Here is a 15,152-nt window from a genome sequence, read left to right as displayed (position 1 = left end):
AGCCTTCGGTAAGCTGCCTGACGTTCACCCTGAGAGGAGGCCCGCAGAGGTCCTATCAGCCGCACTAACCTACAGACATCCCTGCGCTGCCCCTGTGCAGACCCATTCCTGCGCTGCCAACCGGAGAGCAACCAGTCGCTGTGGGCGCGCCTTGCCAGACTGCCCCCCCCCACATTGGCCCACAGACCTTACGGCATGCAGGTGAGGGCTGGAGACGGACTGTAGAATGCCCGGGCTGTAAAGGGCCCGGTCCTGCTCTTCTCCTAACCCGCTCTGGTTTTGGCACGCAGAGACCTTGTTCATGGAGGCGAAGGGACGCGGGCCGCTGCCCCTGCGAAGAGGACTGCTGCACTGGCCGCGCACCCAGCCTATGTGCTTGACTGCACCCCCTGGGCTGCCCGATGATCACCCTGAGAGGAGGCCCGCTGGAGGCTTTATGGGGTGCATTAGCCTATCGTCATTCCTGCACCGCCCCTGTGAGGCACAGGCCCTGCACCGCCACTGAGAGAAAGATACACTGCTGCTCCTGTGAGCAACTCCTTGCTGTGGCCACGCACCTCACAGGATTGCCCTTCTGCAACCACCTAAAGACATTTCTGCGTGGAGGCCCATCTGAGGCCTTAACGGCTTGTACCAGCTGCATGTGTCACTGCCCCAGCGGAACGACCCTTGATTACACGCCCAGATTGATTGCCTAGCCACCCTCCTGAAGCAGCCCAAAGAGGACCCTTTTGAGGCCTTTCCGGCCTGTACTGACCACGACGGGCTGAGTCACGGCTGGGCAAGGCCTTAGTTATCGCAGGATTTGAGCCATTCTTATTCTGCCCTCTGGAGTTGAGGTGGGTCTGTGACGGTTGCAAGAGGCAAGCCGGCCCTGGATATTGGTGACTACATCGCTGTTGGGCTCCACGAGACATTAGAAGGGATCGGGCGATTAACATCCTAGTGACTGCTGTCTCTACTGGGGATGCGCACAGAGGAAGTGCGGGGGGGACCGTTTGGCAATCGGGCGCCCTTGCAAGCTATCACACGGACCCTTGCTGCCCTTTGAAACTGGCGCTTTGCAGAACAACTATGGCACAAAAATGACACGTACCAATAGAGGCAAGGACGTTTCAGCACCAACCTCCAAAGATACCTCGGTGGCAGCAATGTGGGGCAAGGAGGGCTCGTCTATTCCCGCTGAGGTAGCCCCGCAGGCTGGAGGGGACTTGCCGCCTGTAACACAAGCATTTATGGCCTCCTTCATGTCCGAGTTGAAGTCAGAACTCGGCTCCCTACGCACTGAAGTTCACTCCTGTGTTCGGGAACTCAGGAAAGAGGTCACAGACCTAGGCGAGTGAGTGGACGGGCTGGAAAAGACAGTGGACGCCCGCACGGAAGATCAGCAGCAACTCTGGCAGCGCCTGGCCGCCCTGGAAGACCAACACATAGAATTGCAACTGAAGCAGGAGGACCTGGAAAATCGAAGTCCCTGGAACAACATTCACATCTGGGGGGTTCCTCTTGGGGCGGAAGGGATGGACATTATGACTTATGTGGCACAGCTACTCCACGAGGTATGGGGGGATAATGACACCTCCACGCCGGCTTTGGACCGGGCTCACCGGGTCTCCGGGCCCGCGGACCGGCCGGGTCTCCTCCCGGACATTTTAACCACGGTCCACTTCTTCACAGAAAAAGAAGCTATTCTTCGAGAGGCGAGAGCCAAGCAGGATCTCACATATCATGGGAACAAGATACAGATATTCTAGGACCTAGCACCCAATACCTTGCGCCGCCGCCGCGACTTTAAACCTGTGACAGACAAACTGAGGAGTCTGGACATCTCATATTAGTGGGGCCATCCATTTGCCCTTATTTTTCCATGGGAGTCCAAACGTAGAGTGATACGGTCCTACCAAGAAGTGGCTCAACTACTCTGACTTCCCACCCCATGGCCTGCCAGCCCCACCCGTCCTCCGCCTCCTACACGAGTGCCTGCCAAGCCGTCCTGGTCCACCGTGCGTCGGCGCAGGCGCTCACCACCCCTTGATGAGCCAACATCTTTGCAGGCTAAACAGGACATTATCGAACACATCAGGTCCTTGGAAGGGGACAAATCAGAGACATGCCCGGATCCTCCAGTCCCTTGATGAACAGCTCATGTGCCCATAACGAACTCTGAGACTTGTCTCAGGGAGCATGGCTCTCACTTGGTCGACTATTAATATTAGGCGCCACCCCAACTCTCCTCTCACAGTGTAGCTGGTGCGGGAGCACCCCACCTGGATGAACGTAAGTGCAGCAGACGACCTACCCCCATCTGTTCCTGATAGAGTGACGTCTCTGGGTCCACCCAAACCTTAGGGTGCAGGCTGGCCCGCGATTGGAACAGAACGATGTGGCACGGTTGGCCAATGTTGGTTGTTCACTTTTCTCTCTTCTCTCCTCCTACTTGCCTGATTCTTCTTCTCTTCCTCTTTCTGTCTACTGGGTATGGCAGGCGGGAGACTACAATGCTATGGTGCGTCCCTGTCCATAGGGAGGATCCGCTCCTGAACCCCCCTTCCCCTATCCTGACATGTTTTTTATGGTGGCCTGATAGCCTAACTTGTGATCAGATATATTTATGGCTCTTCCTGACCCTTTAAAGGTATTATCCCTTAATGTCAAGGGGCTTAATTCTCCCAACAAGAGACAACAATTGTGGCGCTACCTACTGCAACACAGTCCAGACATCATTTTTCTTCAAGAAACCCACCTGTTGAAAGTAGACACTCCTTGCATGGCACACCCTAAATATCCCCTCCAATTCTGGGCCACAGCTGACACCAAAACGGCTGGAGTGGCTATTCTATGCAGAAATGGTATCAGGCAGGGAAACCAAACGTTTTTCGTAGCCCAGATGGGCATTTCATCAGAGCAGGGGTGGAGATTAGGAAACGCCTATTCACACTGTGTAATGTCTACGCGCCGAACCAGATGCAGGACTCCTACCTTTCGAACTCTACTACGAGAATAAGTGCCACAGGGCGACCCCTCCTTGATTTTGGGGGGAGATTTTAACCTGGTGTGGGATCCTGCGCTGGACCGTAGTGAAGCCTCCTCGAACGGGTCGGGGGCCATGTCCTCCGCACTCCGGAAACAGATAACAGACCTTCGCTTGATGGATTCCTGGCGATACCACTCTCCTGAGGTACGGGACTACTCGTACTACTCGCACATCCACCGCTCGTACTACATATTGATTATCTATTTATATCGCACGCCCTTGTAAGGGACACATTAGCGACATCCATGTCCACCATTTTGATATCCGACCATGCCCCTGTTGAGCTTCTCCTGCAGGATCCGGCCGCTTGCCTCACCCGATTGCCGCGGTGGCGCCTGCCGCCGCATATCTTGTGGGACACAGCCAATGTGGAAAACATACGGACAGCCATTGACTCTTACGTTGCGAGCAATGATCTACCCAAGACCCCATTCCCTGTGGTGTGGGATGCCTTTAAGGCTACAATCCGTGACCACATGACATCTATAGCAACCGCGCGGGCGCGGGAAGCCCGCCGCCTGGAGGATAGCCTCTCCAAGGATATTAAGAAACTGGAGAAGCAGGATCAGGAACATTCTTCACTCACATGTCCGCGGCGACTCGCAAACCTCTGCGGTCAGCTTCGCTCCCTGCGCACCAATAAAGCTGAGCGGGCCCTGCGCTTGCCCTAAAACAACGATATGTCAAGGGGGGGACACAAAGTGGGCAGAATACTGGCAAAGCGCTTGCAAGCGCGCGCAGCGAAGGCCCACATAGCGAACATTCAATTGCCGGATGGAGGAAGGGTCACCACGGAGCGGGCTAAATGCGAGGCCTTTAGGACCTATTACTCTGCCCTTTATGCGGCGGATGCGCCCTCTCAAGCCCATATTGACGATGTTCTGAACCAGTGCCCCTGGACCCCAATACACCCACACTACGCCAAACAACTGGACGGCCCTCTCATGGCAGAGGAACTGACGGCAGTGCTGAAAGACCTCCTTCTCGAGAAGACGCCAGGCCCGGACGGCTTGCCGTTGGCCTTTTACTGTATGTTCATAGCGCAACTTCAGCCATATCTACTGCGATTATATAACTCCTTCTCGGACACGGAGGGGCCGTCGCCCTCCATGGGTATGGCAGAAATAGCCCTCATCCCGAAACCAGGAAAAGATCCCACGTTGTGTGCATCCTACCATCCCATAGCATTGCTAAACACAGACCTCGAAATCTACACCAAAATGCTTGCTAAACGCCTAGATGGCTTCATTCGCAATAGAAAAGGGGAGGACAATGTGCGTAGAATTGCGCAACTGGTGGGAAAAGCACACCACTGGAAACATACCAGCCTGCCTTCTGTCGCTTGATACGGAGAAGGTGTTTGACTGGGTGGATTGGAGTTTCCTTTGCGCTGTGTTACACAAGATCGGACTGGGACAAAACATTTCTATGATCATGGCCCCTTATCTCTCACTGGAAGCGAGGGTTCGGGTTAATGGGCAGCTTACAGAACCCTTTTCCATACATAGGGGTATGCGGCAGGGCTGCCCCCTGTCCCCTCGGTTATTTGCCCTGGTGGTAGAGCCTTTAGCGGAGATGATCAGGCAGAATGCAGACATACATGGCCTCACTCTTGGAGGTCGACAGAACAAGGTAGCACTCTTTGCGCATGACCTCATCCTCACACTATCGTGTCCACATATATCTCTCCCGGCGCTTCACACTCTACTACAGTCCTTTGAGCGGGCATCAGGCCTTAAAATTAACCATGACAAATCTTGGGCTTTAAACCTTACGATCCCGGAAGAGGAGATACCAGCCTTGAAGACACTTGCTCCTTATCAATGGGCCACGGATCATATCCGATTCTTAGGGCTTCAACTAACCCATGGACTCAGGTAAATTGGCGGGAATGCAAGAAAACTGTCTGGGAGGACTTAAGGGGGTTGAAATCCCTAATTATCTCTTGGCTGGGTAGGCTTAATGACGTAAAAATGTCTATACTCCCTAAAATCTTGTACCTATTCCAATGTCTCTCCACCCCTATCCCACAACACCAGATACAGGGCCTCCAAAGAGATATCACTAACTTCATATGGGGTGGACGTAGACCCTGGTTCTCCCACAAGATCCTCATGCTACCGTGAGACAGAGGGGGGCTAGCGTGCCCCAACCTTCTGGAATACTATTGGGCCTCACACCTCCGTATTGTTTCGGAATGGACAACCACTGAAGGCGAAAAGGTCTGGTTTCACATGGACAGGATGGTAACTGGGCGTACCATCCGGGATCTTACGTGGCTCCATCGTACGGTGTGCTCCCATAGTGCCTATATTGCAGTGCCTACTAAAACGGTCCTAGATATATGGGACAAGGTAGCCATGCGTAAGGTACTGACAACCTTCCCCTCCCCTCACACTCCCATTGCAGGCAACCCACTATTCCCTCCGGCCCTCCACTCACAAACATTTGCCAAATGGCTAAAGGGGGGTTGCAGAGTGATTGGAGACCTGTACGAGGGGGAATCGCTAAAGACGTTTGCCCAGTGCAGGGAAGAATTTCGTCTCCGACTGGGAGCGGGACTACAGTATGCACAGTTGCAGCACTGGGTGTCTACATCAGAGATGCAACAGGCTGCTGTCCGGCCATTCACCTGCTTTGAGTGGCTGGTCCGTTCTTTCGATGACTCGAAAGGCCTTTTCTCTCGGACATACCAGATCCTACAACACCATCCGGTGCTAACTACACACCCATATCAACGGCGATGGCAGCTGACGTCAACCACGGAAATCACACCTACACAGTGGAATCGACTATGGCGAGACATTCCTTGGGTCTATCGTAGCATCTCACAGAGGGAAAATGCAAAAAAAATTATGACACAATGGTATTACACGCCCGCTCGACTGCACAAAATGTTCCCTGCCACGTCACCCTTGTGCTGAAGGTGTTCAACTGCATCTGTTATGTTATGTTATTTTAACCTGAATTTGTAAAGCGCACTGACACCAAAAGTTTCCTGGCGCTGAGATTGTGAGAGGTGGAGCGGCGAGACGGGCTAACCGGACTTAGAAAATAACCAGGTCTGGAGACTTCATTCACATTTGGTGGGATTGCCCGCTCCTGACCCTGCTCTGGAAGGAAGTCCTTAGTCATATTAAGGAGGTACTGGGCTTCCCCCTGCCTGAGTCCGCAGCCACGATCCTTTTGGACCTCAAACCTGATAACCTAAAAGCGCTCACTCGCAGCGATTGGACTATAGTACTTCACATGCTTGGGGCGGCTAAACAACTTATAGCACTATATTGGAAAAAAGTGGAGACTCCCCCGGTTGCCACTTGGTTAATGCGCTTGTGGTATGTAATAACTATGGAACTTTTTACAGCGCGACTGCAATCACGAGACACCCGCTTCACCGCTGTTTGGCGACCCTTAGTTAAATACCTCTGTAAAATAGAACATGCGCGTTATTTACCCTCCAAGCTTAGAGCGCTGCGACTCTTTGAGGATGCTATAATCCCACCAGATCCCAACAGGCTTTACACATAATTAGAACAGGCGTGCACACCAACCCCTTCAACAAGCAATACGCCCTTCACTCTACACACCTGACACCATCACACACCACTTCCCGTCCGTCCACCCAACCGCCTACACCTCTCCTTTCTAATATTTCATCTTTTTTCAACCCTTTTCTGTGTATCTACCGCTATCCACTTTATATAGGCCTCTAGCCCGTGTTCTCAATGTTATTGGTTTTAAACAGGTCTCGGGACTTCCCACAACACGCTAATATTGTTATATGTACTAGGTCACGCAGCCGGCCCAACAAGGGTTGTAGGCGACATTCTGTGTTCCAACTAGTTTATTAATGCCTTTTTCAATGCTGGGAAACACTTGAAAGCAACGCGGCCGGCCCTAAATGGGTTGTGGGCTTAAAGCTGTGTACGTCTGGACCTATGTTCTAATCCAGATTTAGAAAATAAAACATTTTTTAAACAAAAAAGGGGGGTTTTAATATTATACTTTGAATCATGGTGTTGTGTTGATTTATCTTGAATGGGTGGGAGTGTCCAGTGGAATGTGGGTGATAGATAAAAGGGATTCAAGTGGGGAGTTCAGGATCAGTTGCTGGAACAAAGTGGATCTTACTGTACACTCTTACTTGTTACTCAATAGAGGTGTTTAACCACTACGTATGTAGTGGATTCATTTGGAGTTCTTCTTCATTATAAAACCCACTTGGGTTCATGTACTTTTCTTCACCATTGTAGGGCCAGTATGCTTTTGAAGAAGTGCAAATCTCACCATCTACATACTAGCCATACAGACCAGGCAGAAGGATGAGGTAGTAGCACCCAACGTTTTCAAACAATAACAGCACCTACATTTTGGTTCAATCCATAATTAGACTTATTAACTCCAAAATCGACCATGGATCATTGGAAGCCGTGAACATTGTGCGATGTGAAAACTCAAAAAATGTCCAGATACAGATGGAAATGTTGGGGTGAACGAACTGAAATTATGACCTCTGGTGTGCAGTGGACTGGTCGGCGAAGCAACAGGATCCCATTTGTAGAGTTAGAGGTTGTCCCCTACAAACACTATAAGATTTGGGGGCAATGGTGGGAATATTAGATCTTGCAGGCATATTACGTGCCGTGGGAGGGAAACATCCTTTACCACGCGGATTTTACTCCGCAAGGCTTTAACAATGCGCCCATTACAACGCAAGTCGTAACCACGACTGCGCTGGAGGGCGCTAGAGGATTAAGAATAGTATATTTACTATTCCAACCCCTTCCCTAGTGTCCACGGGGACTGGTTTTAGAATAGTAAATTATACTATTCTCAATCCGCGCCCCCAACGCAAGTCGTGGTAACGACTTGCGTTGTAAGGGACGCGTTGCTAAAGCACACGTTGTGACGGTACGCGTCGTACCATCATCCATCCGCCATGGGAATATAAAAGAAGTGATATATGGGAGTACATACTGAAACAAAACTGGTGATTGTATCAAATGCCTGAGTACTTTGTTATGTAATATGTTACTATAAAAGCAATAGTTCTGTGATCCATTCCTTAGCAACACTGGGGCAACTTCCTTGATGTTCAAGGTTCCCAGCTATGAATTACAGTAGGGAGCAAGATAGGAACAGTGAGGAACCCTGTCCTTTTTTATTTGCAGTATCAAAAACAGAACACGTAAATACTGTGGCATCTTAAATTGAAAAAATGACTTCAGAAAAAATAGGTTAAAACCTTATAGCAGCAAATTCATTTTGTCAAAGTTCAAATAACCTAGAGATGGTACAAAAACAAATATATTACAGAATTCCTGCCAATCAAAACTCCTACTTCATACTCAAGTAGGCCAAACTACATGGGACTGAATTACACCACATGCTATTGAGCCTGTTAATTTGATTTAGGGTCTTATTACGATGTCAGGCGGACCTACCGCACCATTACAATGCGAATGCCCATAGGGCGGTCGCAAACATCCCTTTCACAATGGAAGCTTGTGCTATGGGCGGAAAAGGCCCACAGCACAAGTTTCCATTGAAAGATTTATGTTTTAAAATATTCCTGCACCGTGTGGCAGGCACAGACGTTTAGGGGGGCACCTATGGTGCCCCCCAGGCCCAAATGTGGAGGGACAGGGGGGAAGGGGACCTTGCTAGGGGCCCCAAATGTATCTTTCTGACAGCCTTTTAATGGCAGTAAGGCTGACATGTAATGGCGGCCAACATAATCCCGTTGGCGGAGCCACCATCATTAAGGCATTATGCAGACTTTCTGATGGGCCAATGGGCTTCTTGAGCCCGTCGGAACCATGTCAGAATCCCCCCGAAGGTTTAACTCTTACTGCTGTCATCCTAATATGGCGGTAGGACTTTAAACCTACCATGTCAAGCGGCAAGCCTCCGACTGCTGGTCTGAGGCTTTCTGCCCGACATCGCAATCAGGCCCTAATTCTTTTTGCATATGAATGTTCACAAAATATAACACTAACCATTTTACCAAACCAATGAACCAGAAGTGGTAACTCAGTTGAAAGCAACTGTTGCAAGATCGGAGAACACACCGAAGACATCACAATGGATAAAAACCTGTATTCAGGTTCATGAAAAATATTGGCCTTGGAGCCTTTACTTAGACTATTACTGTTAATAATCCCAAACAAAATAGCAAAAGGTTCTAACACATAAGACTTATTCAAATAGATTGCTAATGGATTCCAAAATTTGTGTACAGCAGGCAATTAGCGATGCTGTGAAGCCAATCCCCTTCTTCCTCTAAATGGCTCCTAAAATAGCGATTACTAACAGAGGGGTGAAACCTATTAATTTGTTTAGGGGTATAATAGAGGAACCAACGAGAGAAAAACTTCTTTCGCCCGAAACTGGCAGCTCTAAACAGCTTACAGATAAACTTGCTCATTTCGTCCCACTCCTTAGATGTAACCCTGAACCCAGTCTCCTTTTCTATTTTCTGAAGATATTTAGTAAGGCGATCGAATTGACAACCATCTTGAATCTGTCTATACCAGCTGCCAATACCTCTCAGATTCTTTTTAAATGTTTTTGAAATGGTAAATGCTTCACCTGCTTAATACTACTGTAAGAAACTTTTAATTTTGAAATGACTAAGCCATAGGGCCTAATTGCAGCAGTGGCAGTTCTGCAGCCGCCGTATTCCGATGTGTCCATGCAGACCAGCACCGCTGCACCAGTTGTGCCAGTGTAGAGCCGTTCCATGGCAGTGGCGCAGCGCACAGGGGTATAAAATATCCAAGGCGGGTCCGCTGTGGTCTGCTGAGCATATTTAGAGTTTCCCCGCCACCAGCCTTTTCATGGCATTGAGCTGGTCATGAAAAGGCTGGAGGATCGGAGCAATTGAACAGGCAATGGCTTCAGGTAACAGGATCATTTGAGGATATCATTCGGCTAACCCCAGTAATGAAAAAATGCCCTTCCTATGTGGCAGTCCACCAACAATCTCTCTGTGGGACTGTCATTCCTCTCTCCTCTCCCAAAGTTTGTTAAAACAACAGATGCTTCATTGAAAGGCTGGAGGGCGCATCTTCAGGACCCCCAAATAAGTGGCAAATTGAATCTGTTGTTTTCCAAAATGCATATCACTTTTCTTGAACTGAGAGCAATTTTCCTAGCCCTTCAATAGTTTCTCCCAAGTATACAAATGTCCTCAGTCCTCATTTGGAGAGACAATACCACATGCATGCATTACCTCAACAAGCAGAGAGGAACGAGTTCTCCAACCCTATCTCTGGAAGCTCAGAGGATCTGGGAATGGACACTACAGCATCATATAACCATCAAAACGGGGCATCTCCCTTGAGTAAAATCACGAGTGGGAACTCAACCAGCTGATTGTCGATTCCATGTTCCAGAAATAGGGAACACCTAATTTAGACCTATGTGCGTCTCAAGGGAACCAGAAATGCTGTTTTTTCACCAGCAGGGAACATCAGAGGGGGTCATGGAGAGTGTGTTTTCGATAAGATGATCAGGAATCTTTGCGTACACTTTTCCCCCATGCCCTCTCAGCTCCAGGGTTCTGATGAAAATGAAACGAGAACCGGGCAAGCTCATCCTGATTGCTCCATGTTGTCCCCGCCAGCATTGTATCATGGAGCTGCTCCTGCTGGCACAATCCAAGCCTTATCGACTGCCAGTGACAATGTTAACCATGAACAAAGGGCAAATCCTGCATCCCCACCCAGCTTCTCTTCAATTACATGCCTGGAACCTGAGTTTAATGAGTTCACAGATTTAGTTATTCCTCAAGACTGTAGAGATATATTGTCCAGAGGAAGAGCTGAGTCCACTACTACAACGTACAGACTAAAATGAAAATGTTTTTGTTCTTGGTGCCTTCGGAATGACATTCACCCTCCTTCTCTCATCTCCAGAACACATCTTGCCTTATCTCTTATCTCTTGCAAAATAAGGTCTGGCGTATGCCTCAGTAAGGGTCCATCTTCTGGAACTCTCCCGATACAGACACACTTCCGACGCATCTTCCCTTTGTTCTTCTTGCATGATCAAACAGTTCATGAAGTGTTTATTCAGAACCTTTCCCCATTCAGCCTCCTCCGCTGGAATGTGCCTTAATGTAGTCCTGTCTCAATTAATGAAACCACCGTTTGAGCCAGTTCACAAAATTGAACTGAAGTTTCCCACCTGGAAAGTGGCATACTTCTCGCATTTAGCTCTGCAAGGAGAGTAATTGAAATTCAAGCCTTCACCATAAAAGAGCCTTACTTGCGCTTTACAGAGGACTATGTTATGCTGAGAACAAACCCTAAGTTCATACTGAAGGTTCCATCTCAGTTTCATCCTAATGAACCTGTTATCGTGTGCGCTTTTTTCTCACATCCTTCATTGGTGGAGAAATCTCTTCACTCTTTGGATGTCAAACAGTGCCTTAAGTTGTATTCGCAACGAGGCAAGCAGTTACGCAGAACTGATGAACTGCTAGTATCTTACTGCCCTCTGAGACTGGGTTCTGTTGTCACAAAAAGAACCATTGCACGATGGATCGCTGCTACTGTTCAGCTCTGTCATACTAAGGCGGGTAAACCGCTTATGATAAAGGCTAAGGCTCATTCTACAAGAGCAGTTTCTTCCTTTGCTGCTCTTTTCGCTGGAGTACCACTGGACAAGATTTGCTGTGCCGCTACATGGAAGAGTGTTCATACTTTCAGACCAATAATAACATTAAAAAAAGTCCATAAAATGTTTTAAAAAATGTAGAGTGCTACAACCTATATTATGAGTAAGCACTCAACCCATTTTAGAATTTTGTTCTGCACTCGTACATTGGTATAATTTCTTGCAAGTACGTCTAAAGACACAAAATAACAAATCAAGACATCAAATTCACTTAATTTAAACTTTATAGGGTCTATCTCTGCTATAGTTAGTCACAGGTCAGCACAAGGTCATGATACATTGATGCCACAAAAGTTCCTGATATTGATAACTAAAATGTCAGGCTTTGTGCTATACTATATATTTTTGTGTGATTAGATCTTGATTTGTTTACTTCGTGGTTTCCTTCATCTATAATTTATATATTCTTAATTAAACATTTGCAGTGTTGTCAGGTGGACCAATCATAGGAAGGTACAGACTCAGGCAGTTTCATTTTCACTGGGGTCGCACAGATGATGGTGGATCAGAACACACTGTGAATGGAGTCCAGTATGCTGCTGAGGTGAGTCTTTTGAGTACATTTGATCCTCAAACTGAGACGTACACACAAACTCTTGCTCGTAGTTATTTTGCATTGTTTCTGTGTGTTGTTTGACTACATAGGCCCTAATAACGATGTTGGGTGGACTTGCATCCACTCAACACCGTAGCGGTCTGGAAACCACCCGACCTTAGGTTGCCATTTCCGACCTCGGTATTATGATGCGCCTGCCCATGCAAAAATGCAGTTTACAATTGAAGTTTGTGCAGCAGGCAGAAAAGGACTGCACACAAGCTTCTATTGTAAAATGGTTGTTTTGAAACATAGGTGCCCCCTAAGCACCATTGCGGAGGGCCAGGTGGGAGAGGGGGCCCTGTTGCTTTTCGACAGCCTTTCCATGTCGGAAAGGCCAACATGGAATGGCTGTCGGAAACCCATCTTAATCCCGATGGCAGAGCTGCCGTCATTAACCCCTTCGCTGCTAGGCTTCCCTCCCCACACACCGTGCTAGCCTTTTTTAGGCTATTTGGGGTAGTTCACACTTAGGCCCCTGTAACCTTTTGTCCACACAAAGTATCCATGCCAAATTGGCATCCTTTTCATCCAACATCTTGAGGATTCTAAAGGTACCCAGGGTTTGTGGATTCCCCTGGAGGGAACCGAGGAATTGGTCAAAATACAGCGAATCATTGCTTTGTTTGGGAAAATGGAAAAGTGCTGCAGATGAAAGCGTTTGTTTTTTCACCCGCAAAAGGTATGAACAAAGGGTTTGTGGTGCTGAAATCACCATCTTCCCAGCTTTCAAGAACAGGCAGGCTTTTGTCAGAAAACCAACATTTTCTAAACAGTTGTGGCATTTTACTGGGACATAGCCTGTTTTCCTTATTTTTTGTGATTTCCACCTCCTTCTAGTTAGTGGTAGAAATGGGTGTAAAAGCAATAATGGATCCCGAGAACTCTTATGAAAAGCAGGGGAAATCCAGAATTTAGCAAGGGGTCATTTGTGTAGATCCTTCAAGGTTTTTCTATGGAAACTAACAAGAGAAATAGTAAAATTCTGAAAGTGACTTGGAAAAAACAGCCATTTGTGCCAACATTTTCACCTGTAACTTCTTTTAAGTATGGCATATATTTGAAAGCAATATACCGGTACGTCCCCTGGACCATTCTGGTTGCGGGGATATATAGGACTTGTAGATTCACCAAGAACCCGAGGTACCGAGAGCCAATACCTGTGCTGCGTCTTACAATTATTTTTCATTGTGTACCGGGTATAAAGCAATTCATCTGGTAAAAAATAAAGAGTGAAAAATAGGTACTAAGGAAACCTATATATTTCTAAATTGGGAAGAAAATATAGATTTTAGAAGCAGTGGTTATTTGCACATCGCCAAAATTGTGTGTACCAATACAAGCATGTGAATTAGAGGACATTTTTCAAAATGGCTTCTTTTTTACATATTGCCTTACATTTGGAAGGCAAAAATACAAAGAAAGTCAATTGGTAATAACACTTGTGGTACAATTCTGTGTTCCCCTAAGTCTTCCGATAGGAATGGCACCTCACTTGTGTGGGTTGACCTAGTTTTTATGACAGGAAATGGCCCAACATGCAACGTGGACACATCACATTTTTCAGGTGAAAGCTGACCTTTTTTTTTGCAATGTGCCTAGCTGTAGATTTTGGACCCTAGCTCAGCCAGTGCCTAGGGAAACCTGGCAAACCCATACATTTTTTAAAACTAGGAATCCAGGATGGAGTGACTTATGTGGCTCTCACTTGGTTCTGTTACCTAAAATCCCTTGCAAACCTAAAACTTTGTAAAAAAAAAAATCATTCCTCACATTTCTGAGGGAATCTGTGGGAAGACACACACTTCCACCTACCCAGCAGTCCCCTAAGTGTCCCGATAAAAATGGTACATCACTTGTGTGGGTAGACTTAGTACCCGCAACAGGAAACGGCCCAAAACGCAATGTGGACACATCACATTTTTCCACAGAAAACTGACTCTTTCTTTGCAATGTGCCTAGCTGTGGATTTTGGGCTCTGTCTCAGCCAGCACCTAGAAAAACCTAGCAAACCTATACATTTTTGAAAACCAGACATCCAGGGAAACCCAGGATGGCATAACTTGTGTGGCTTTCACCAGGTTCTGTTACTAAGAATCCCTTACAAATCTCAAAATTTGTAAAAAACCAAAAATAAATCCTCACATCTCTTTGATGGAAAGTTCTGGAATCTAAGGGGAGCAACAAACTCCCACCAACCCAGCATTCCACCAAGTCTCCTGATTAAAATGCTACCTCCCTTGTGCGGGCGGGCATTGTGTCTGTGACAGTAAACAGCCCAAAACTTACAGTGGAGACTTCAAACGATTACAAAAGACCTTGTTTTGCAAGGGAGTCACCTGCGATTTAGATCCCTGGCACGGCGGCCAGCTAAGGAAACCTACCCATGCTATACATTTCTGAAAACAAGACAAGTCTGGGAGTTCAGGAAAGTGTGACTTGCGTGGATCCCCCAACATTTTCCTACTCTGAATCCCCTGTAAACCTCAAATTAAGCTGAAAAAAATCACATTTTCCTCATATTTCTGTGTGGGAAAGTTGTGGTATCACCGGACTGACACAAATGTCCCACTACCCAGAATTCCCCAAGTTCTCCCGATAACAATGGTACCACCTACCATTCTCCCAGATCTCCTAATAAAAACATCACCTCACTTGTGTGGGTGGGCCAAGTACCCGCGACAGGCAAGGGCCCAAAAAGTATTGTGGAGCCATCAAAATGATCTATCACAAAATGACCTCGTTTTGCAAGGGAGGGGCACATGCGGTTTTGGTCCCGGGCTCGGCGGCCATCTAGGTTAACTTACCAAACCCACACATTTCTGAAAACTAGATGTGTGG

The 15,152-nt window shown here is 47.6% G+C and overlaps 1 protein-coding gene across 5 annotated transcripts in view; it reads left to right on the top strand.

The window, feature by feature from the left end:
• LOC144828696 (carbonic anhydrase 13-like) overlaps positions 1-15,152 on the top strand; it is a 796,251-nt gene that overhangs the window by 516,511 nt on the left and 264,588 nt on the right. For all 5 annotated transcript variants that reach the window (XM_078687082.1, XM_078687083.1, XM_078687079.1 and 2 more), the window contains exon 6: positions 12,142-12,260. In XM_078687082.1, the coding sequence (XP_078543208.1) occupies positions 12,142-12,260 (119 nt within the window). The remainder of the gene's footprint in view (positions 1-12,141; positions 12,261-15,152) is intronic.

The sequence above is a fragment of the Lissotriton helveticus genome, chromosome 4_1 (assembly GCF_964261635.1).
Source record: "Lissotriton helveticus chromosome 4_1, aLisHel1.1, whole genome shotgun sequence".
NCBI lineage: Eukaryota > Metazoa > Chordata > Amphibia > Caudata > Salamandridae > Lissotriton > Lissotriton helveticus.
The sequence above is the reverse complement of the archived record's forward strand: the minus strand, read 5'-3'. Positions and strand labels throughout refer to the sequence as shown.